The sequence below is a fragment of the Galeopterus variegatus genome, unplaced genomic scaffold (genome assembly GCF_000696425.1).
Source record: "Galeopterus variegatus unplaced genomic scaffold, G_variegatus-3.0.2 Scaffold150, whole genome shotgun sequence".
Lineage (NCBI taxonomy): Eukaryota > Metazoa > Chordata > Mammalia > Dermoptera > Cynocephalidae > Galeopterus > Galeopterus variegatus.
Genome location: NW_007726261.1, coordinates 737,148 through 762,070, shown reverse-complemented (window position 1 = coordinate 762,070; position 24,923 = coordinate 737,148). Strand labels below are relative to the sequence as shown.

Here is a 24,923-nt window from a genome sequence, read left to right as displayed (position 1 = left end):
CACACACACACACACACACACACACACACACACACACAAACCGGGGGGGGGGGAGGAAGATATAACAACTACAATTTTTTTTTGAAGTTCCTACAACAAGCAAATGGAAAGGACATGCTTGGGTGGGAGGGGGGAGAGGGAGGAGGGAGGGAGGTTTCGGTGATGGGACATAATAATCAACTACATTGTATATTGACAAAATAAAAATAAATAAATAAATAAAAGAGAGGCTTGTAGGACGTGTTCAAGTGAAAAAATCCAGGCACATTTTTCTGAGAACCTCTCAGGTGGGCAGATCAGGCATTTTTCCAGTGCCTTCCGTCACCAGTCAACAGAAATTTATCAGGGTTGTTTCACTTTCCAAATTTGCTATGTGCCCCTGGGCAAGTGAATTGAGCTCTCTGTGTTTCCTCATTTGCAAAATGAAGATCAGACTAGCACCTACCTATATGGGACTGATTTGAAGATTAAATGAGTAAATGCACAGTTCTTGAAAAACAGAGTTAGTGCTACTTAAATGTTAGCCTTTTTTTTTTTAAATCACCCTCTCTACTTTATGTTTTGCTGAACAGTCCAGTTGAAAGACACGGAGATGGGGAAGTTCACTCTGTCGGCACTGCTGGTAAGCTGAACTGAGATTGAACCGTCTGTCATGGTACCCTGCAGTAACCAACCCCTCTCTCGGGGGTCCCATAGACCTCCAAGGAAGCATGGGACCACATGAAGAAGAGGCAGATGGGGGGATGATCAAATACGCTGGAGGGCCGACCCCGTGGCTCACTCGGGAGAGTGCGGCACTGGGAGCGCAGCAGTGCTGGGAGCGCTGAGGCCGCGGGGTTCGGATCCTATATAGGTATGGCTGGTGCGCTCACTGGCTGAGCGCAGTGAGGGCGACACCAAGCCAAGGGTTACGATCCCCTTACCGGTCACAAAAATAAATAAATAAATAAATAACGCTGGAGACGAGGCAGACAGGGCCAGGGCATGCGGGGCCCTAGGCACCATGATTTTACAACAAATGTGATTAGATGCTCAGTCCTGCTCTTCCCAAGTCTTCCCCACAACCTTGCCAAGGTTAACCCCAAGCAGCAGGCTGGCCCCCATAAACCATGAACATTCCACCTGGTCATCCTCTAGACACGAACAAGATGAGGTCCTGATTTGTCAGGCTCAATTACTCAGATAGCTACCCCTGGCTTTCTGCCCCCTGCCCCTCACCTCTCTCCTCCTTGCTAAGCCTTCTGTGCATTAGCAACAAGCTTGCCATTCTCCAGAAGGATCAGAGATTACCACAGTGTGCCTGGCAGAAAATGCTGAGTGGAATGAAGGAGGAAAGGGGAAAAAAAAAAAAAAAAACTTCATCATCCAATTCATATGTGGGCAAGAGCTACAAACAATTCAGGGCGCTAAAATTAATTTGCTCCCTTGCCAATGAAGACGGGGTGAGCATCGAGGCAGACTGTAATAAAAAATGTACTTAATGTGTACAGCACATATTTATTCATTTTTAGAAAACTCTCAATGCTGCCACCCCCTTCTCCCATAAAATCTGACCATCCTACTCAGCTTCTATTCTTATCCCTTGCTCATTTGCGTAATTTTAAAACTGCAGAATATAGCTAGCCTAAGAATATTTTTTTATAATTACACCCATCACAGGAACTGTCAGTATCTAATGAAGGATAATTTCAGCTATTATAAGAAGCCTAAAAGATCATTTTCATGAATAATTCGTAATATGAATCATTAAATTCAAACAATGTCAGAAATTTTAAAAAAAGAAGACGAAGAAGAAAAATATTTTAGGTACCTAAAAGTAACCATCCCTTTAAAGGCTGAATCCAGCTTCTGACACGCACAGAAACACCACAACACATGGGGCAGATCGGCATGTGAAGGGAACAAACATGCAAATCAGCTCGTGTCACCGCCCTTTTTCAATTCTTCATTGGGTTGCCTGAGCCTGAGGATAAAATCCAAGCCTCACAGCAGGTCACACAGAGTCCTCCCTGCTCTGACCCCTGCCTGTCTCTACTGCTTATGTCTCACCTCTTTCCTCCTGCCACTCTGGATCCCACACAGGTCCCCAGCCTCCCAGGGCTTCTGTGCCAGTGTACACGTTGTTCTCCCTGCCTCCCTCCAAGAAAAGAAACCTGCCTGAACACAAAACGAGCCTACACTAGAAGCAGAACCAACGTGCGTGCAGGGTGGTGCATCTGCCCGGTAAACTGTGAGCACCTGGATTCAGCCACATCTACACCCCAATCTTCTCAGCTCTATGAAATAAACGTTCTTGTTTTCTTCAGTTGGTTTTTACTGTCTGTCAAAGGTGTGGGAAAGTTCTTATTACTAAAATATGACCGCAAACCTCAAAAGACCTTGAGGTAACAGGAGAATCATGGTTCTCACAGCTGGTCTGGGCCAAAGCCAGCAAAGCAGAACACTCAGTGGGAGTTGGGGTAGGGCAGGTGGTGGCGATGTATGTGTGTGCGTGAATGCTGGGGTACGGAGGGGAGGGACAAGGTCAGGATCAATGTGTGAGTGATTAGGCTAGATTCAGGAGAGGACAAATCACCTCTGAGGTGGCTTGGCTAACAGGTGTGTCTACACTGCATGGTGGTGGCAAAGCCCCCAAATCCACTCTTTTCAGGGAAACATAAAAACAGTCTGTGTCCCACTTTGCAACTACTAAAAAACATTACGTGTTAAAATATGCATGAGTTTCAGTAAGAGGAATAATGTTTATACATTAAATAAGGAAGAGAAGGGGAGAATGGCCTTGTCCAGACAAAAATTACAAACTTCTTAACTAGATTACAACTTTCCAGAATATCATCCCTTTCTACAAAACAATGGTCTTCAAACTACAGGTTGCATCTCTTCAATGGGGTGGCGAAAATAATCAGTGAGTCACCAATGACGTTTGTTAAAAGGGAGTAGAATGGTATATCTGAAGTGAAAATGTTCTGCACGTAGTAAAGGTTAAATGTTGTTCCAAAAGGCTGTCCCTCCATTACATATATACAGGAGTGTATATGCTTAAAAGTATTTCTTACTGCAGGTCACAGTCAGGAAGGATTAACAACCACCTTTTTAGAAGGTGTTGGATAAAAAAAAGAAAAATGTCAGATCAGACGTGACATAAGATGATATGACAATTGGTTTCAAACCAAAAAGTGACTGATGGACACGTCACCCACACTTTCACTCAGCAGCTATACTTTTGCACATATCTGCCACCAAAACAAAGCCCCAGGCAATCTGGACAGGTATGTGCAGGGCTTAATGCAGTACTGTTTGTAGTGGCAAAGAGCTGAGAACAATCTAAATGCCATCTATAGGGGAATGACTTAAAGAAGCATAGTTACATGGGGGCTAATATGCAGGGATTAAAAAGAATGATTTAGATCTGTATCTACTGATAAGGAGGAAAACTCATGACTGTTAAGTGATACACAGTAACCTCCTCTTATCTGCAGGGGTACATTCCAAGACTCCGAGTGGATGCCTAAAACCACAGACAGTACCTTAGATAGATAGATAGATAGATAGATAGATAGATAGATAGATAGATAGATAGATAGATAGATAGATAGATAGATAGATAGATAGATAGATAGATAGATAGATAGATAGATAGATAGATAGATAGATAGATAGATAGATAGATAGATAGATAGATAGATAGATAGATAGATAGATAGATAGATAGATAGATAGATAGATAGATAGATAGATAGATAGATAGATAGATAGATAGATAGATAGATAGATAGATAGATAGATAGATAGATAGATAGATAGATAGATAGATAGATAGATAGATAGATAGATAGATAGATAGATAGATAGATAGATAGATAGATAGACAGATAGATAGATATCATATATAAAATGTTTTTTCCAATGATAAAGTTTAACTTATTAATTAGGCACAGTTAGAGATTAACAATAATAACTAATAACAAAAGAGAACAACTATAACAACATACTATAATAGAAGTAAAATGATCACATCCCAGGTGGGACAGGGCAGGATGGAGAGGACAGTGAGAGATTTCATGATGCTCCTCAGAACGGCAAGCAATTTAAAACTTATGAATTGTTTATTTCTGGAATTTTCCACCAATATTTTCGGACCACAGTGACCCCCTGTAACTGAAACTGTGGAAAGTGAAACCACAGATAAGGGGAGGCTACTGCACTGTTACCTGCAGCAAGGCAGATCAAGGGTCAGCCAGCATTTTCTTTAAAGGATCGGGTGGTAAATATTTTTGGGTTTGCAGGCCATGTGGTCTCTATTGGAATTATTCAACTCTTCTGTTGTAGCTCAAAAACAGGCATAGACAATACTTAATGAATGTATATGGCCATGTTCCAATAAAACTTTATTTACAGAAAAAGGTACATGCCCAGGGGCCATAGTTTGCCAACCCCTGATACAGACCATAATCCCATGGGGGGGGGGGGGAAACAGGTAGAACAGGTGTACATATGCTCATATAGATTGTGTAAGCTTACATATATCATTTAACTCTGGTTATCTCAAAGGGGCAGCACTGAGGAAGATTAACTTCTTTATATATCTCTATTGCTGGACTTACTCTAAAAAACTATATTACTCATTTTTAAAATTCCGATGAAATATTCAATTATAAAAAAAAAAAAAAATGTATGGGCCGGCCCGGTGGCGCACTGGATAGTGCGCCGCTTGGGAAGCGCGGCGGCACTCCCGCCCGAGGGTTCGGATCCCACATACAGACCGGTTCCCGCTCACTGGCTGAGCGAGGTGCGGGAGCAACACCGAGGGCTGCGATCCCGTTGCCGGTCCCCGGTCCAGTACGGGGGCGACACTGAGGGTTGCGATCCGTTGCCGGACACGGAAAAAGACAAAAAAAAAAAAAAATGTATGAAATACAAACTCTCTAGTGATTGCTTCCACTGAAATCAATTTTTTGTAATACAATCAAACACTATTTTTTCCACAAATAACAGAATCTTCCATAATTCGTATTTATTTGGATACCAACTGTCATGTAAAGAACTCTCCAGCTAGAAATTGTCCAGAAAAGATGGAAAGACTAATAACAAGTCACAGGAAACCAAGAAAAGAAATTTTATCTTACTCTCCCAATGAGAGACCAAATGATATAAAAAGAGTAGTTTAAAACTCAAGCCCATAAACTTGAGAGCCACTGTTAACTAAGCCAGGTAGTTACTATCCACATTTTACAGATGTGTGGTAAGGGGAGCCAAGATTTGGAACTGGGTCTGAATTGCAGTTTAACTGAATTCTCTTGATACTGATCAATAGCTGATAAATAGGACATACACCCATGGTTAATCCAACCCCTCACGCTGCAAGGACACATAGATTCACAGGGAAAATTAGCATGGGACCCAAAGCAACTGACCACCTTATTACTTAAACATAGAGGGGAAAATGACTCCTGCTTCACCCAAACAGGGGAGTCACTGACAAAAATCTACCACTGGTAGGTTTCAAAGTACTCAGTAGAGACCATCCTTCATATTTCCATTACTGCTATTACTAGCAAAGCCAGCACTGCCTCCACACAGATCATTAAAAGCAGAGTAGCTGCTAACTCACAAGTGTGGCAGAAACAGCTAGTGTGTCCCCTAACAGCCATTCTTTCTTCCAGAGCAAGAAAAACGCCAATTTTTAACCAGGTACTTGGCCACCTGGGCAGAAAACAAAGACTGTGTTTTCTAGCACCCGTCGCAGCTCTGTGTAGCCACATGAAAGTGTCGTGGCCAAATCGCAGAAGAAATGATCAGCGAATGTCAAGACTTAGCAATCAGAACTATCCAAAATGAAATAGAGAGGAGGGGAAAAAAGGCCAGACACGTCCAAGGTCACACTGCTAGAAAGAGTTGAGGTAGAACCTTCTGGGCCAAAACCCACAGTTAGATCTCCATGCTACAGCGCTTCCTAGTACAGCTGCATAATGAATACCATCCTTTTTCTTCCGGAAGAGGGGAGGAAGGAGGCAAGTCAGCAGGAGCCAGCATGCATGTCCATCAAACCCAATTCCTGTCATCTAGGGCACATGTGTGACTTGCTGACAGGTGCCTGACATTTACACTCATACTGTGCCATTGCCTGATATTCCTATTAAAATTCCTGCCAATTACTTTTTATTGTGCCATCCACTTTCTTCATATCCCATACAAAGTCCATGTGTCGGGTAAGGGGAGGGGTCACTAAGCCCTTCAGGCAGCAGATGTTTATCCTAGAGTGTCTGTAAGAGTAAAGTGCTACACCTATATTCCAAGGTATTGATAATGCTTAAGGGTTTATAAATGATTTTTATTAACAAGGAAAGAAAACACAAATTGTTGTTCAACCATGAAGTTGTGGAAAAAACAGTTTTAAGACAAGCCATCGCGAGCAGAGCAGGCTGCTTCTGGCTCACAGGTGCAGCTCTGCTTGCTGTCTGTTCCAAATCTTCACTTCACCCAGAAGGCAGCCAAGTCCCCAGAAGCAAGGCCTCGCAACTTCTGCACCACTCCCAACCTCCCAGCCATGGGCCCTGCACTCTGCTAACAGCATTATGATGAGATGAACCAGATGCAAACGAAAGCAAGAGTAATTAAAGGTAGAGCTGAGCTTGACCTAACTGGCTCCACCTGGGGGAAGGAGAGTGTTTTTGGAGGGACTGGATCCCCCAAACAGTGAGATCATGAGGAAAGAATCAGACAGTAATGGAAGGGTAAGTGGGGGGAAGAAGACGAGACATTCTGGGTGCAACACATACCTGGAATGCCTCCCAGGAACTCGGATCAAGTGCACCCAAGTCACACGTCACATTGCTCAACAGCCAGATGCCTGCTGGTTCTGCTCACTGGCCTGGCTATCTGGGAGAAACTCTGGACTGGAAACCCAGGTTACCTCATCTACCCAGTCACTCAGTCTATGAGCTCCAGGAGGGCAGATGTGGAGCGTATTCACTTCTACGTCAGGACAGCCAAGATCCAGGTCCTACCACTCACCAGCTGTGCACCTTGAGCAAAGCACTTGACAATGATGGTAACAATAACAATCTAATGCTGAAGTCTAGTGCATGGTGGGACCTTTAAACCAGACAGTCTGGCACCACTGTCCACACACTCTCTAAGCTTCAGATTCCCCACCTGTAAAATGGGAGGAGTATTAGTACCTACCTCACAGGAAGGTTGCCTATTACACAGCACGGGGCCTGACATACGGTGCTTAATCCATGTTAAATTCATTAAATTCAATAAATTCATTCATGCATTCAATCATTCATTCATCAGATATCTACCGATCACCCATCAGGTGCCAGACACTGATTTAGAAGCTGTGTGCCCCACAGTATCAAAACCAAGTTAATCCCTACTCTCATGAGTTTACATCCTCATAAATGTTTCTTGAATATGCCACTAAAGAAAGGAAGATATTAAAATGTTAAAGTATAAAATAGGCAGCAGTACTATAACCTGGGGTGACCAAGTAGGGAAAATAATGTCCTAGAGAAATCACAGAGCGCTCCCTGAAGCAGTGAGATCTGACTGTTGAACAGGGGATGTGCCAGACCCCCTGTATGAAGGTTCTAGACTGAGTGAATAGAAGACATGCCACAGAGAAGGATGTGAAGGGAGTGGTGTATTTCTACTGAAGTGCCAAGAATTTAAGTGAGGCCATAAACTACTGAAATAACCCCAGACCAGGAGATGGCCTTATCTCTATAAGAGTGTCTATTTTTCCATTCAGTCCAAAAAAACATCTAGATAAGTTGCTCTCAGCCGAGGTACAAGGCATCATTATCCACTCAAGCAAAGCAAAATGACCAGTTGCCTTATGAAAGCTGTAATTTTAGAAACTTAAAACAGAGCAGCTTTCAAAACCAAAGTGACATTTAACAAAAAGAGCCACCTGTCAGCTTCCAGAAAGGAGAGGAGCTAAAGACCAAATGAGAGACTGATTGACAAAGCGCATGATGATAATCACAATGCTAGATGGTCCTAAAAACTAACGACAACAATGATAAATACACATCTGGCCACGGCCTCCCAGGAGGAAGCTAAAGCAGTTGGATTGCTCCCATTTTGTTTCTGGGCCTTTGTTTCCTACCAAACAATAAAAAGGAAATAGAAAAAAATAATGAATCAATACTTGATATTTCCAGGCAATTGCTTTTGCAATGAATTGGGAGAAGAAAGCATCCTGCTGGGGACAAAAATCAGGTTGAGCAAATAAAATTTTACCCCTCATAGAGGTTGCTAGAGAAACATGGGCCGCTTCTAGAAAACCAGGGGCTGGATCCTCTTGCAACTACCACCCTGTATCTGTGAAGAGGCTTTTCCCAGCAGTGATGGGTGGCTTGGGGGAATTTCAGAAACCCTCTCAGGCTTCCCATATAATTTCCATCAGCCTCACCCTCCCCAAAGTCACCAGATGTGGAGACTGATGGCCCCCTATCCAATATCCACTGTCCTTCCTTACATGCCAATTAAGCAAGCACATTTCCCAGCCTTCCTTGCAATTAGGGGTGGCCAAAGAGCCAGGTACTGGGGCTACCTGTTCAGGTTTTTGTTCAAAGGTCAGGAAACTAGCTAATTACACAAACACTATTTTATCAGGATAATGGATTGCAAAGCTTTCAAAGAGGTTTACTCTACAATTATCACCATAATTATTCACCTACCTTCAGAAACTAATTTACAGGTGTCTGCTAACACGCCCTGACCCTCTGCAGCCTGGATGCTCTTCAAAATGCATCCACACCCAAAATAATATCCACGATTGCCTGGTATTTTACACGTGTCATCACTTTTAAACTTCAAACAATTCTATAAAGTCAATATTATTATCTTCACTCAAATGAAAATACTGAAGCTCCGAGATAACCATTTACTTCAAGAAAACAGAGCTAGGGAATGACAGGACTGAGATTCCACCCAGATCCCTACAACTAGAAAACCCACGCCTGCCTTCCCCCTGTGTTCATCACCACTTGCTCCAGGCTCCTGCTCCAGGTGGTGGCTTCTCCTTTACTGTGGAAGGGGGAGCCTTCATGGATGAAAGAAAACACACCTAGGACATGCTGTGCCTACACACACCACTGCTGCTGAGAAGTCAACAGGGCTGTTTTTCCCCAAGTCTCATGTGCAGTTGTGAGTCCAGCTCCCTATGTGACTGATGGTACATGATTACATTTCTGTCATCCAGGGAAAAGAAGCAAATGGGGTGGACATTTTTGAAGATAAAGTTAGGTGGCAGTTGCTAACTAGGCAAGCAACCCAGCAGAGGCTGCCCCACCCAGGCAGGCATCTCGGTCAGCTTGTCACATACTACCAGGCAGGCACAGAGTGACGAGGCGCATTTCATCACTTAGAACATGTCTGCGAGAACAACTTAGAGAAGGGAAACAGGAAGTGCTGGGGGAGGCACAGGCTTAGCAGACAGATCTGGATAGGAATCTTGGCTCGGCTGCTTTCTAGGTGGATGACGGTAATGGTGATTTTCATGTGTTAACGTGGCTGGGCACAATACCCAAATGTCTGGTCAAATACCAGTCTAAATGTTGCCACGAAGGAACTTTTTTAGATGAGATTAACATTTAAATCAATAGACTTTGAGTAAAGCAGATTACCCTGCATAATGTGGGCGGGTCTCATCTAACTAGTTGAAGGCCTTAAGGGAATGAAAACAAAGGGGGGGGGGGGTCCCATGAGCAAAAGGGAATTCAGTCTTAGAGCTGGAGCTGCAACGTCAGGTCTTCCCTGCAACATCAGCGTCTCCAGCCTGCAGGCCCTTCTTGCAGATCTGAGTTAACAGATTCCACAATCACATGGGTCAATTTTCGTAAAATCTCTCCCCCTTTCCTTCCCCCCTCCCTATATATAGGGGTCTTCAAAAAATTCATGAAAAGATTCATATTATCCTTTAATTCTATTTTTCTATGAACTTTTGAAAGTAAACACACACACACACACACACACACAAAGAGCCAATTCCTCGAGACGGGTACTGAGTGGCTAATTGGGTCTAAATTTTGAAAGGAGGTGAGTAGCCATTTGCTGACTAGAGGTTACACATGTACCTGCCTGAGGTCTTTTTCAAAGGCTGCCTTCCTTGACCTGTCTCACCAGTAACTGCTACAAGGGAGTTTAACTGTCACCCAAACTTAATCAACAGACTGCAACCTGTCAGATGTGAACAGGCCAGGACCCAGCAGGACAGAATCCCTCTCTCACATAATGAGTCACATCAATCAGGACTGAACAGGCTGGGACCCTTCTTTCACATAGACCAGAATGGAACTCAGATGGAAACTTTGGTTATATAAGACAATCCCTCTCTGTTCTGGAGAATTCGTTTTGTACACAGGGCTGTGTCTTCTCAATTTGCAAAGTGTTTGCCAAATAAAGTCTCTCTGTATCTCCAAACTCCTTTTTGGTGAAACTGTGTGTGCACACACAGACATACACACATGCTCTTGGTATCTTTGGAGAACCCTAACACAGTGACCTTGAGCACAGCTACCTCCCAGAGCCTTGGCTCCATAGTATCTGTAAAACGGGGACAAGAGCACCAACCTCAGAGAGATGCTGGAAGGAACAGAGATGCTGCAGGTAAAGCACCTGGCACATCACAGGTACCAATGAACAGGAGTTTCTGTCAACTGAGGATTTCTGTAGGTGGTTACAAGGCCTTCCAGGAAAAGACTGAGCTATATCATAGCACATATTTGCAATTACCTATTTGTTTAGGTGTTTGGTATCCAACTCTCCCATTAAACTGCTAGCTCAGTGGTAGAACTTGTGCCCCTCACGTTCACTGAAGTATTCCCAGAAGTGTGCCTGGCATACAGTGGGTATTCAATTAATGTTGGCTGAATGAACAAAACGGTGCCCTGACTTCATACTGTGCACAGAGTCACAGCCTAACTTCTCAAATCACCAGTGGTTCTGGAGTTGGTGGAAAGTGAGGGAAGGTGGCAGGAGCAGCTGCTTGTGAAGACTAACTCTGCACCAGATACTGTGCTGGGAACTTTATATCTAATTCTCTCAACTCCCAAAACAGAGTGACAGGTGGAAGTAATGTCCAGAAGGCAGTTATCTCAAGAAGGAAGGGGAGCAACTATAAGGTCTCCTGTCTATAAACTTAGTATTTTAAAAGGTAAAGGTCGTTTGAGAGTCAACACATAAAACACATACAAAATAGGCAGGACAGGGTCACACAGAGGAGAGAGAGAGGAGGGAGGGAGGGAGGGAGGGAGGGAGAGAGAGAGAGAGAGAGAGAGAGAGAGAGAGAGAAGAAAAGAGGCAGGGAAGAAGGGACCAAGAGAACACACAGGACAGCTAGCAAGTCAGGAAGCCCAGGCTATAACCCAAAGCAAGGATGAAATAACAGTCTCCAGAGGGAGCAGAAGAGACAGGGATAAGCTTGGCAATGGAAGAGTCCAGAGGCAGCACTAGCTTCAGGTCTGGCTGGATTCAGTTTCTGTCTCCTGGCTCTACTTCCTCTGCATTGACTACATTCTCAGACAGGCCCTCTCAGTCCCTTAAGTGGAAAAATAGCTGCCCCAGCCTCTCAGGTGAGAGAAGACATGTGCATCCTGCTCTGCAATCTCTCCGCACTGTGACTGCTGTGATTGGCTCCAACTGAGACTCAGGCACATCCCTGAGCTAATGTGCCTCAGACATACACCCAGGGTGGAGGGGTGGGATGGGCCCACACAACCCACATGGATGAAGGGTTTCTCCAAAGGAAAATGGGGGGGGGGGGGCAGAAAAGGGGCAATAGATACTGGGAAGACAAAAAAACAGCCAATGTCCAAGACACCATCTGCACATAGACAGTTAGAAGTTGAGCCAGGACTTTAACTCCAATTGGTGAGACTCCAGAGCCCAAGCTGTGTCTGCCAGCCCAGGACAGCCTTCTCAGCCATGCAGAGTCTAATCAGCAGGCTCATGTGAAGCAAGTCCTTGTGCTCGACCCAGACAACAGGGGCCAGCTTTCCAAAGGCACACTATCTTGTGAGGACAACACACAAACAAGAAATACCTGACTTTAAAAATGCAGAGCAGCTTATAGGAAGGTTTAACTCATGCTGTTGAACCAAGGAGGGGAGGTCTAGGAGGGCCAAGCACCAAAACAGCCAGGACCACTGCCAGCCTCACTTATCCCAAGTGGTCCTGGTGACACTACAGAGGAGTTAGACATGAGGGAGATAGCACTTGGGGCCAGGCCATAGAGTCTCCAAGCTCCGTCATGGTCTGCTCCCCACGGAAAGAACAGGCCCAAGCACGAGAGTGAGAGGACAATAGGAGGTCATTCAAACTCTGAATCATGCAAAGGGGCTTCTTGATTGTGTGTGGCTTGAGAAGGATCAGTACTCACCTCTGCAGCGTCAGCACCAATGGCTGTTCACAGTCAGGGGGGACAAGAATAACACAGAACCTGCCCCTGCCCCTGATCCATAGAACTCCCCCAGCTTCCTTGTCTCTGTTCACACCCCCCATTTCCAGACTTGGAATCCTGCAGCGAGGTCCACACTCTGCCCTTCCTCTCTCCAGTATCCAAACCACGACTGAGTCCTAGAACTTCACCCAGCTAGAGCCTGTGAGTTTCACAGGGAATACCTGTCTGTTTGTCCCATTGCTCAGACAATAACTAGATTTATATAACAGGGGAGTAAAGCCCCTCTCTTCCCATCCATAAGCCCAGATTTGTAAGGGAAGCCAGAAGCGCCTGACAAAGGGGTAGTTACAACATGGTCCCTCCATTGCAACTGTACCTGTGATATAAACAGCACCATGATAGGCCTTGAAAGACAGAATGATTTTAGAACTTCTAACAGCCCCTACGAAAACTAAGCACATTTCCAAGGTGCAACTGAGTAGTGCAAGTTTCTCTATAACTGCAGAAGTAAACAAGTGACAAGAGACTTGGTGTTTTTGACAGACATGTCTTTAACATATTCCTGGACACTCTCTACTGCCGACCCTCACAACCTACAAGGCAATGCTTCTGAGACTCTCAGAGCACAAACCTCAAAACATCTCAGGCATGATGTCTCTTTCTAAGAGCCACACACACCAGTTAGAAGATGGAAAGCACGTGCATCAAACGAGTGCCCTGGCAGGGACAGCACAGCAGGCCAGCTGGCTGGCAAAACTCAATGTTCCCTTCCGCTGGACAGAATTCTTGCTGGAAAGTGGCTTACCGGCCAGACAACACTTCCCAGCCTCCTGTGCATCTAGGTGGGACTACACAACTAGTTTTCGCCAGTGGAATGTGAGCAGAGTGGTATGCGTCTCTTCTGGAAACAGTATGTGACAGTGCTTCCCCAGACTTCTTCCTTCTCAGAGGATGCTGTTCCCACTTACATCAACTTCTCTGTTACTCTGAAATCACTCCTGACGTTAAGTTGAATAGAGTCTAGCAATAAGCTTTTATTAAGCACCTATTGTACTTGGTCAAGCAAAAAAAGTGTCTAAGTCACAGATCATCCTCCTTTTGTGTTGACACAATCTGGCAGAGTGGACAAACACACACACAAGACATGATCACACAGTAACTCATGATAGCACACAGTAAAAAGCCAGACTTCGGTTATTGCTCATAGTAAGTGTCACAGGAGTTTAAGAAACTGAAAGATCAGCATGATGAGATTTCCTTAAAGTGACAAGAGAAGAGCTGGATGTTATGATAAATGCAACATCTGGCCTGAACGAATAAGGGAAATGGCATTTCTACAAGAGGAAATTGGACAAGCAGAGTGTGAGAGTCATACGAGGTCAGGATGGGAGCACACGACAAGACACGTGACTAAGGACACTGGACACAGAGGAGAAGGGCCACATCCCAGTGGACCACGAAGGTTAGAGAAATGGAGGTGAGTATCATTTTCACCCACTGCGGATCCCTGCGGGGAGCCAGAGGTGGGGGCACAGTAAAAACACTGTTAACTTGCGCAGGGAGCCTCCCTGGTCTTCCTACCTGGTGGTACCTATTAGGAGAGACAAATCCTGAGGCCAAATCCGGATTTAAGTAGAAAAACGTAACATTAAAAAAAAGAAAGAAAGAAAGAAAAGAAAAATGTAACCTTGATTAATTTGAGATGTCTAACACTGACCAAGAATCAGAGTGTTGGCATATTGTGGAGTATTTGCTGACCTTGAACTTCATTAATTCAAAAGTGACAGCCTCCGAGAAAGTGGTTCTGACCACTGCACTCCAACCTGCATGTTGGCTTTTTTAAAAAATCCTCATGCCTGGCTCCCACTTCTGAGTGAATGGGTCTGGGTGGGGCCAAGCACTAGGACTTTAAAACCCCCCCAGGTGACTCAAGAAGCAGCCCATATTGAGAACCCTGCTCTACAGGGTGAAAAGATGGTGTCGCAGCTCACAAAACTAGCAGAGAAGAGAAACCCTCTCTTCTACTAGGGTTGCTGGGAGGACTGCACATCCAGCTGCTGCAGCCTCTCACCACCTCTCGCCAGCACAAGGAGAACACCTGGCTGAAAATGGAGCAAACGCAGCGGGGGCAGGGCTGATGCACACCAGCTTACGGGGCCCACTGTGCAGGCCACTTCCCATCACTGCGTTCAGTGACATCGTATTGGCAGTTTGACACCAGCCACAGCGGGAGCATTTACACCATGGAAATCAGCAAACGCTGTAAAGCAGGGCCTTTTTTTTTTTAACCAGAGAACTGGTTGTTAAACATTTACCAGCACATCACTGCCAATAGTGGGGGCGGGGGGGGGGGAAAAGAGCAGAGAAATGGGGAAAAAAACAACTGATGATACTTGAGCCCCTGCACCAAACCCGCAGATATTCCTGGACTTCCTTTTTTTTTGCTTAAGCCAGATTAAATTGGATTTTACAACTCTTACAATCAAGAGAGCTCTGAATGACTAAATCATGGCAGAGTCAAAGTCAAGTGTTAATTGTGGTCACACGGAGCAGAAACTACATGTGATCAGAAGGATCTGGTTGTAGGTACAACAGAAGACCAGTTACATGGGGGATACAGCACATCGCTTGTGTGGCACAAGAATGACGATCCACAAACTTGTCTGCTGCTAAGCTCTCCACAGCTGCAAGAGATCTGGAGTCACCTAAATGCCATGAGGCTAGATCCTGCAATGGCTCCTATTAGATCTGTATTCATTCATGTTACAAATATTTATGGAGCCCACGCCAGGGATCAAACACTGTAGGAGTCATTTCGAGAAAATCAGGCAAGGCCCATGCTCTTGTTCACTACATAGTGCAGGGTGGAATACACAGTAAACAAGTAATGGAGTAAGCAGGCAAGGTATTCTGAGGTATGATAAGTACTGCAGTGGATACAAAAGGCAGTGATGGGAGAAAGAATGAGGCAGAGGGCACACCGTAAGACAGGGTGGTCAGGAGGAGGTGACATCTCAACAGAGACCTGCGGAGGTCGGGGGAAGAGAATCCCAGCAGTGGGGCAGCAAGTGCATAGGTCCTGAGGTAGGAAGCAGCCTGGCACATTTGAGGAACAGCCTGAAGGCCAGTGTGGCTGGGGTGGAGGCAGGGGAGGGTGGTAGGAGATGAGGTTGGAACTTAGGGAAGAGCCAAATCACACCAAGCACTGAAGGCCATCATCAGAACATCTGGACTGGAAGACCATGAAAGGGTTTTAAACAGTGGAGTGATGGGATTTGATTTATGTTTCTACGAGGTTCCATGTTTATCCCACTGGAGTCAGGAGACAGACACACAGAAACACACACACACACACACACACACACACACAGAGCTTTGGTGTATTCCTCTTCTTTGCAACCCTAAGAAGCCGGACTCAAACAAAGACATCTTTGTCTCTGTGCACACTGGGGGTGAAACCGCAGGCCACACAAGTGGAGCTGTCCCAAAGTCTGCAGGATTCAAGCTGCAGAATAGAAAATGAGGCTACATGTTCCCCTGGAACAGTATAGGCTTCAGGAATCATCTAGCCCATGACTGTCCATCTTCACAGAGTCAGGCGTCTAGATTGCCTTGCCCCATTTTCTGGCAGTTCAGGGAAACTGACAGCCCAGTGAGAGCACGAAGCACACGCAGGTGTGGAACCAGGTATCACTGAGCATACCACACTCCAGCAAAGACAAAACATAGAGAGAGGCTGGTGACTTTCCAATGTTTTGCTTCTTTTGTTTCTTAGAACTTTTAAAATTGCTCCTAAGCCTCCCTCATCTGTCAGGTTCCTCCCACTCCATCTCCCACCCTCACTGCCGATTACTCTGACTGCCACCAGCACTAGGCCACTTCTCCTCCCCTTCTCCCTGAGCCTGCGGCAGGTTCTTTAGCTAGAGATACTGACGAAGCCCGCAGCTTTAAAATCCATCACTACAGAACAGGACTGCATGGTTAGGACAGATGATGACTGGAGTGTACCTAGTAAGAGGGAAAGCAGGAAGAAGAGCCTCACCACACAGGAGCCGCCACTGCGTACCTGGAAAGACACAGATTCCAGAGAAATCAGATCCTTTACAAAGCCAGGATGAGCCCCTACCGATGTAACAGTTTGCTAGGAAGCACAGGAGCAACAGAAATCCCACTCAAGCTTGAAATTAGGGACAGGGGAGGCTTTTTTTCAAAATCACCAAAAAGTTCTGTGCTGGACTGTCACATCAGGCACGGCTGGATTCAGGGGCCCAAAGGACATGATCAGAACTCAGTTCCTCTCTGCCTCTCAGTTCCCCTTTCTGTGTGATTCATTCCCAGGCTCCACATGGAGACAAGCTGGCTACAGCAGCCCCAGCCTCCCAGGCCCACCAGGAAGGAAAGGATGCTTGTTGACTGTATACTAAAGTCCTGAGATCCAGCTATAGCCAGCCAGCCAAGATCAAGTGCAGAGCACAGGATGGAGCCCCACCTACAACTCAGGACTGACAGTGAGGACACGGATCAAATGAAAATTGGAGCAACTGTGGAGGCCACAAGATACACACTATGCACAGGCAGACAGGGGAGCTGACTCAAGCCATGTGACAGGGACAGACCCATGTCCACCTGAATTTCAAGTTCGGCTGCTGCTTTCTTTTAGTACAAAAAGTAAGCTCCCATTCTCATTTGTTTTGTTTCGTTTTGTTTTGTTTTTGTCCTTTTTGAGACCGGCCGCACCGCACTCAGCCAGTGAGTGCTGTGAGCGCACCAGTCATCCCTATATAGGATCCGAACCGGCGGCTGGAGCGCTGCTGCACTCCCAGCACCGCACTCTCCCGAGTGCTCCACAGGCTCAGCCCCCCATTCTCATTTGAATGAATGCTCCTCAGGAGAGTCCAGGAGAAGCCCAACATCTAGCAAGGTTCTGTTCTGCAGCAACATCTTCATAAGAACATTCCTGCTAGGGGAACATCAGAGAAACCCGCCTCCCCTGCTACATATTATCTGAACTATGTCATTTAACATTTAATCCTTATGACAGCAACATATGATATATTATTTTAATCGTAATTTTATGATTGTATAAAGAGGCTCTGAGAGGTAAAATGAGATAGCTCAAATAATAATAATTGCTAACATTTGCTGAGTGTCTACTATGCGCCAGGCACTATTCTAAGCATTTTCCATGTATTAATTCATCTCATCTTCCCCCAAACCCTCATGAGGACAGCACTATTACAATTCTCATTTTACAAAGACAGATGCTGAGGCACAGAAAGTCACATGGCCTCAAAGTTGCCCAAAGGAGTCTTCAGTGTCTTTATCACAGAAGTCACTAATCTACTAACGTCTATCATGACATGCAAGAAGAACAGGGGGCTGGCCATTTAGCTCACTCAGTAGAGCATGCTGCTGATAACACCAAGGTCAAGAGTTCAGATCCCCAAGCCTGCCGGCTGACAAAAAAAAGAAAGAAAGGGTAGCATGCAATGTTTCCCAAATGCACTTGGCCAAGACAGCCATTTTCCTGGAGACACATGCAGGGATGAGGATGAAGTGAAACCACTGGGGACAGATGCACGGCCACAGGCAGAACAGCCTTCCTTCTGCTGGCAGATGGTCAGATGCAACAGAGAAGTTCTGTACTCAGTAAACATCAATGCTGCCCTATAGCTCGCTCAGGATCCATCTCCACAGCTCCAGTCATCACAGCTTTTAGCACATCCACAGGCCATGTTTCCATCAGGAGACGTCAGCCTTAATGATGCAGACTCACTCCCCAACTCGTCCCTAACTGGTGAGATTCTCAATTAGGAGGAGTTGGTGTGTTAAAAAGCAAACTGCCCCCATGGACTCTCTTCCTCTCTGGTGCCCAAAGGATGGAAAGTAATTCTAAAGACCCAACAAAGCCTCACAAGAGAGGTTCCTGGGTCTAGACCCACAAGGCAGCACATCAGGGAGTGTGGCTCTGGCCCAGCTAGAGTTTCCAATCGACTGTCAGTAATGAAAATGTTATTTTCATCACTATTTGTCTGATTCCTCATCTACTTCTTATATAGAACATGAAGGGGAGAGAGAAGAGCCACGATTAACCATGATCTTTAAGGTGAAACAAGGTCATCATTTGCTGACCACTTGTTATGTGATAAGCACATAATATATAAGTATCTCATGTGATAGCTGCCCTCTCTCAACACTAACTAATATCCAACAGAACCAGTGCTCCTGAGAATGAACCACAAGCTGGAAAAAGGAAAAGGGCCATGTAAAGAGCCAGAGTTCACTCTCCATGTGAAGGTTTACCCAGGCCTAGAGAGCCCTCCCTCTCCAAGTGATGGACACGTCACTGTCAGGCCTGATGCCACTGAACATCTTAACACCCAACTCATTCCTCCTTTTCTGACCCACCAAGGAAACAACAGGTGAGACCCCTCCTTTCTCAAGCTGATTAGCCCAGAGGCAGGATAGGCCTGAACACCAGGTGTGGGCCTTCTGGTCTACCCAACAGCTCTATGTTAGAAGAGCACAGAGACAACCTGCTCGAGGACGAGAGAAATCCACAAACATCAGTGGAGGCACAAGCTTATGGCAAGTCTTCCGACCTTACCAAGGGAAAATAGCACTTCCCCAACCTCATTCTGGACCACATTAGGAAAGAAATCTTTCAATTAGATAATGAAGCCACCCAAAATTCTACTCCATATTTTGCTGGTTAAGTCATGATTTTCTTGGAAGGACTAGATCAGTCTTAAAAAAAAAAAAAAAAGAGGGTGAGAATCTGAAATTTGATATCTATAAAATTATAGATTTTTAACAATCTATTCTAAAAGTTCACTTTAAGTATTTTTTTTTTTTAAAACATGCTGGAGGTATTTTTCCACAATAAAAATGTAATAACAAAGGTAAAGATTTCAGAATAGCCCTCAGGAATCTATTCAACCCTGAAGGCATTTGGGGCTTATACAATTTTCCACTCTTTTTCCTACTGATGGGCTCAATTTCATAAACAATTTCTTGCCAAAAGATAAAAAGAATCTTCATATCCTCAAACTCAAAGGCTTTTATTGTGGAAAATGTGTCCTAAATTCCCACCTAGAATTTGGGAAGCTAGAAGTCATCTCCATCCCCCAACACCAGAAGCCAAGGAAATCAGGGATCAAGAAAGGACTCTCTCCCTCTCCAGCCTCTCCCTGTCCCAGAGCCTCCAAATCCCAGAGACCCCACAGCCTGGCCAGTCATACTCAATGGCTTTCAACAAACTGAGGCAGCAACTAGTTGGGGTTGAGGAATGAGTCAATTTCTTTAAGTAACAGATGACACATCACTTGAAATTAGATCAAAGTTCTTGAAAGGAGGCCAAAGTGCAATTTTTGAAAGAGTTGCCTTTTAATAAGGCTTTTCATGGTGCCTGGAAGATAGCTGTGCTCACTTATATTTGTGAAGAGAAGTGAATTGCAGGACTTATATAATAAAAACAGAGCATCCGGTACACTTGAGGGTTTTCATAAAAACCTTCCACTGAAAAAGGACTCACAGATAAGATGCCATGGTCTTAAATCACACAGTACAGAAGAGTATAAGGGACTGCAGCTATGTGGAGCAGTGGAACATGCTTAATTATCTCTGCTCCGATCCATTTAAGGGTGATTACATGACATCCTGAAAAAGCTCACATCCAGCTATGGTTCAGAGCATTCAGGCTGGATCTTGTGATATGGAACTTCAGCTGCCCTAAGAGACCATTCTGTACATTATAGGTTGTGTGTGCCCATTTGGGAAGAATCACACCCAAAATTCTCCTACTCTGAATTGCATTTTATAGTTTAAAGTTTTCAAATCAAAAGCGAGCCCAGTGGTGTTTCCCCCCACCCCTCAGGTTTAATTTTATTGCACCAAAACAAAGTTCTATGTAAAGTGTAGATTTCTCAAAAGGTGGCAGCGTAGTCCACAGGTCACCTGCATTAGAGTCACATATCTAGAGGTGCAAATCTAGGGCCCCATCCTAGACCCACTGAAACAACTCCCAGAGGCATGGTCCTGGGAAGAGGCATATTTAATAGGTTCTCCAGGTAATGCCTGTGCACACTAAAGTTTAAAAACTCTATAAGGCAAAGAACAAAGGATTTGGAAGAAAATGGTCTGAGTTCATTTCCATCCCAGATACATGTCCCAACCTGTTAAAATCTCCTGAGCCTCCAATAACAAGCTTTTTAAAATAAAGGAAAAATACACACTTATCACAAGGTTACTGAGTCAAATGAGAGTACACTTGAATCTGCTAGAAAAGAGTAAAGGGCTAGACACACACTATTCATTCAAAACTAAAAAAGCCAGTTTCTAGGGAAACAGTGATGAGAGGTGAAAAGTCGGTAGACCAGGATAAACATAACTCCACGTAACGAAATGAATTCAGGGCCATAACAGCAATATCTGTAAGAAAAGGGCAATGAGCCCACAGAGAAAGATGTGATTAATTCTGCACTGATAACCCCCAGACTGATAAGGTTTACAGACCAAATATGAATGAAGCAAGGCATATTATCAAAAAAACATCACCAGCGGGGCCGGCCCGGTGGCGCACTGGAGAGTGTGCCGCTTGGGAGCGCGGCGGCGCTCCCGCCGAGGGTTCGGATCCCATGTGGAGACCGGTTCCCGCTCACTGGCTGAGTGCGGTGCGGGCGCAACACCGAGGGTTGCGATCCCGTTGCCGGTCCCCGGTACAGGCGCGACACCGAGGGTTGCGATCCCGTTACCGGTCAGTAAAAAAGACAAAAAGGAAAAAAAAAAAAAACATCACCAGCATGCTGATCCTGGTCAAAGACCATGAGAAATACACAGGCTTCAAAGAAAATTCATATCTTTATAATACCACTGTGTAAGCCATAGCCAGATTCCAATACTGTCTCCATCACATAGAAAAATAACAACCATTTATTGTATGACAGGTACCATACTGGAAACCTTGTGTTCATTGTTTTGGTAAATCCTCACAGTGACCTCATGACGCTGGTATGATGCTTCCTCGTACAGATGGGAAAATAATTCCAAAAATTCAAAAGATAGTAGGTGAGCTGAATTCAAACGCAGGTCTGGCTGACTCCCCAGACCTATGAGTGTGGAGCATCTGCCCTCTTTAAAATGTCCACACTCCAAAAGTTCATCTTTCTGTAAGAAAATGTCATTACGCTCAGTTGGCTGGAGGTTACAAGACATGTTGCCCAAGCTAAAAATGCCTTCTTTAGGCTGACCTGAGCAACATTTTAGGAGATTCATGACAGGTAGCCAACGTACAGAGAGGAGAAACATATGGCACCACCTCAGTGAGGTCTTCACCAAGTAATCATTTTTCAGTTTACTTGTACTTCTGATTAATAATGACAATAACAATAGCTAAAATTTATGCAGTATTAACTCTATAGTAGGCATTATGCTACAATGTCTACATGGATTGCATCATGAGGCGGGTGCTGTCAACTAACCCCTGAGCTATGGAGAGATTAAGAAACTTACCCAGAGCTGGAGTTGGAACCTGGTCAGAGTCTGGAGCTCTGATTCTTCACCATTTTGGCATTCTGTGGCTTACACCCCTGGCCTCATGTGACTTATGCCACAAGGTTCACTACCTTGCAAGTATCTCAAGACTCTAAACATAAAATTCCCTAAGTATACAAATTGATATGACTATTGCTAATGACAGTCTAGCAAGTGAATCTTACAATACCAGTCATACGTTCAGCAAGAACACAAAGCAGGGTTTCCCATCTGATTAGTTTTCTCGAGCCCTGACCAGGACCATTTTTCTAATTCATCCACATATGTACTTATCATGTTGAGTAAAGCTCAGCCCCTCCCCACCCGGGCTCAGTCTCCCCTCACCTTCCGATGTTTGACCTTCTCTTTTCAGCATCTGGACAGCTCCTACATATTTCTTCAGCTGGACTTTGAGCACCTCGTTTTCTCTGCAAGTATAAGAATGTTAAAAAATATATTTTAAAATTAGCAATTTAGACCCAAGGCAAGGGGTGGGGGGATATAGGTAAAGAGAAGCACACAATTTGTATCATAGAACTATTAATATATTGTTTCAGAGATCATCACTGGAAACAGCTGTTACCAAGGGCACGTTTGTTAGAACACTTTCAAGAACTGTTCTTTCATGATGGAGATATAACACTGGTTTCAGTGTCCACAAACTAAGAATGCTGATACATGCTGTGTCTAGTCAGTGTCAGGCACTCTAATATTCTCTCCACTTACAGAAGCACACACTAAATACTGTGTATTCACCCTGGGAAATACTCTTAATTTTATTAAGTGCTACATGTATTAAACACTTACTGTTTGCTAGGCATGATGTCAAGTGTTTATATATCACCTCACTGAATCTTTCCAAGGCACTAACACATTTGCTAGGCATGATGTCAAGTGTTTATGTATCACCACATTGAATCTTTCCAAGGCACATAACCCCCACCTTATAAATGACGAAACTGAGGCATAAAGAAGAGAAGCAGTTAATCAAGTCCACATCTACCTCCACATAAAACAGTACAATGGAACAGAGAACCCAAGCCATGACAAGCCCCACCTGAATTCACTCCCCAGGTACAGTGGCTGAGGCTGGAACATGAGGACCGGCATGGGGGGAGCTGCCATCTGTTGGGTATTTACCACATAGCTTAGACCTCACACATGTCACCTCATTGAATCAAACATGCATGCCTGCATCCATTCATCCATTTCTGCATTCAGTGGAAAATGCACGATGACCCCGCAGCATTCTCCCCATTCCAAAGGAGAGGAGTTGCACAGATAAGGTCTCTGACCAAGATCACATGGCCAAGATAACCAGTATGATACACTTTCAAGATGTAAACCCACGTCTCTCTGCCCCCAAGGTCCCCAAGAGCCTTTCTCTGTCTCCTTTGAGATCCAAACTTGGTTTCTCACCAGTCACACCAGAGAGAGGTGGTTCTTCCACATTGTCTGTTTTTGCCCACTTTCCCCCATCCCAGGTCTCCAGCCTGAGTGCCTTTACACATGCTAGAATATTTTTTTCTTTCCTCACAATAAAAAGAGCTGAAGATTGGGTTTCTTCTATGATTATAAAAATAAAAATGCTTATCGCAAAATAAGCAGAACACATTTAGACAGAATGTAAAAATTGGCTTAAAACCCAACACTTTTAAATAAACTCCATTAACATTTTTTATATCCATCCTATGATACTTCTCTCTAGGTGCGCATACATACCCTAAATTTTAAATGGATGAAACATCTTCCATGCTCCTTTGTTTTATTTCATTGAGGTTTTTTCCGTTTTCTGCTCCACTACCCTTTCCCCTTGGCAAACAGTGGTAAAAGCATGGCACAAACATTTCATGCCCCTCTGCTTGCTCAGGTGATCACTACAAACCCAATCTACTTACACAGAGTTCACTTTATAAAACAGCATCATACTATAAATTTTTCTGCTACTGGGTTGTCTCATGTAAAAACTCACCACAGTAAGCCTGACTCTGTCTACTGACAGATGGAAATAGCATTTATTAGTACAGATATTCCACACATCTACTTAGCTGAAAAACTTGGACTGCTCATCACTAGTTCTGTATGTCTGTTTTCAATGCATCTGACTATATCAGCCCTCAAAGAGAGCACTTTCTTTGTATTTTGCTTCTCTACACTGTATTTTGGGCAGGAAAAAAAACATCGGGATCCAAGGGAGAAACTCCCATTTACTTTGGTATGACCTAGAACTCCACATTTATTTCAGAAGCTTTAAAGAAGGCAATACACAAAGGAATCCCTTAATTATCCCCCTAGTTCTAGACAGCCTGTCTTGAATGTTTCTGTAGGTATCTGCACTTTCTCCATCTGTGATACAAATAGCAGATGTTGAAACTAAACAACTAACAAGCCCTGAAAAGGTTTGTGGGAGGGAAATGAATTGTACAGACTGTTTTCTTGGATTCCTTTAGCCAGAGGCTTATCACTCATCCCAGATCTCCACATGTGAATTCAAGTCACATATTACCTTAAATCTAAGGAAAGAAAGCCATCCATATGCATTTCTATATGGCATAACTTTAACAACAGTTCTTGGACATTTTCCAAGAAGCCCAATAGGCAGGCTCCACTCAGGCCGACTGGCAGGTGAGTCTTGTTAACGTTTGGCTGCCGGGTGTCATCTCACCTGCTCCCAATAGACAGGCCACCTCGGCTTTCTTATGTGTCTTCCATGCTGTGACCAGTGCTAAAATGTTTCAGGTGGCTACTTTTCCTCTGGTTTGAATCAATCTTTTAATGGTGTGTTAAGACTCCATCTAAAAATCACACCTAACACAACAAAACCAAGATTTTTAATATAAATCTGACTTCCATCAAAATGATAAGAAGTCATGGGGAATATATCAAACCACCAGATGAACACCTTCAGAAGCCAAAAATTCACCCCAGCCATCTTTGTACCAAGGAACTTGTTTGCCTTTTATGGGAAATTAATACTTCC

The 24,923-nt window shown here is 44.4% G+C and overlaps 1 protein-coding gene across 1 annotated transcript in view; it reads right to left on the bottom strand.

The window, feature by feature from the left end:
* LOC103607302 (sorting nexin-29) overlaps window positions 1-24,923 on the bottom strand; it is a gene marked incomplete at its 3' end in the record, with an annotated part of 379,169 nt that overhangs the window by 172,801 nt on the left and 181,445 nt on the right. Inside the window, exon 14 of the mRNA XM_008591823.1 lies at window positions 22,289-22,371. Within this exon, the coding sequence (XP_008590045.1) occupies window positions 22,289-22,371 (83 nt within the window). The remainder of the gene's footprint in view (window positions 1-22,288; window positions 22,372-24,923) is intronic.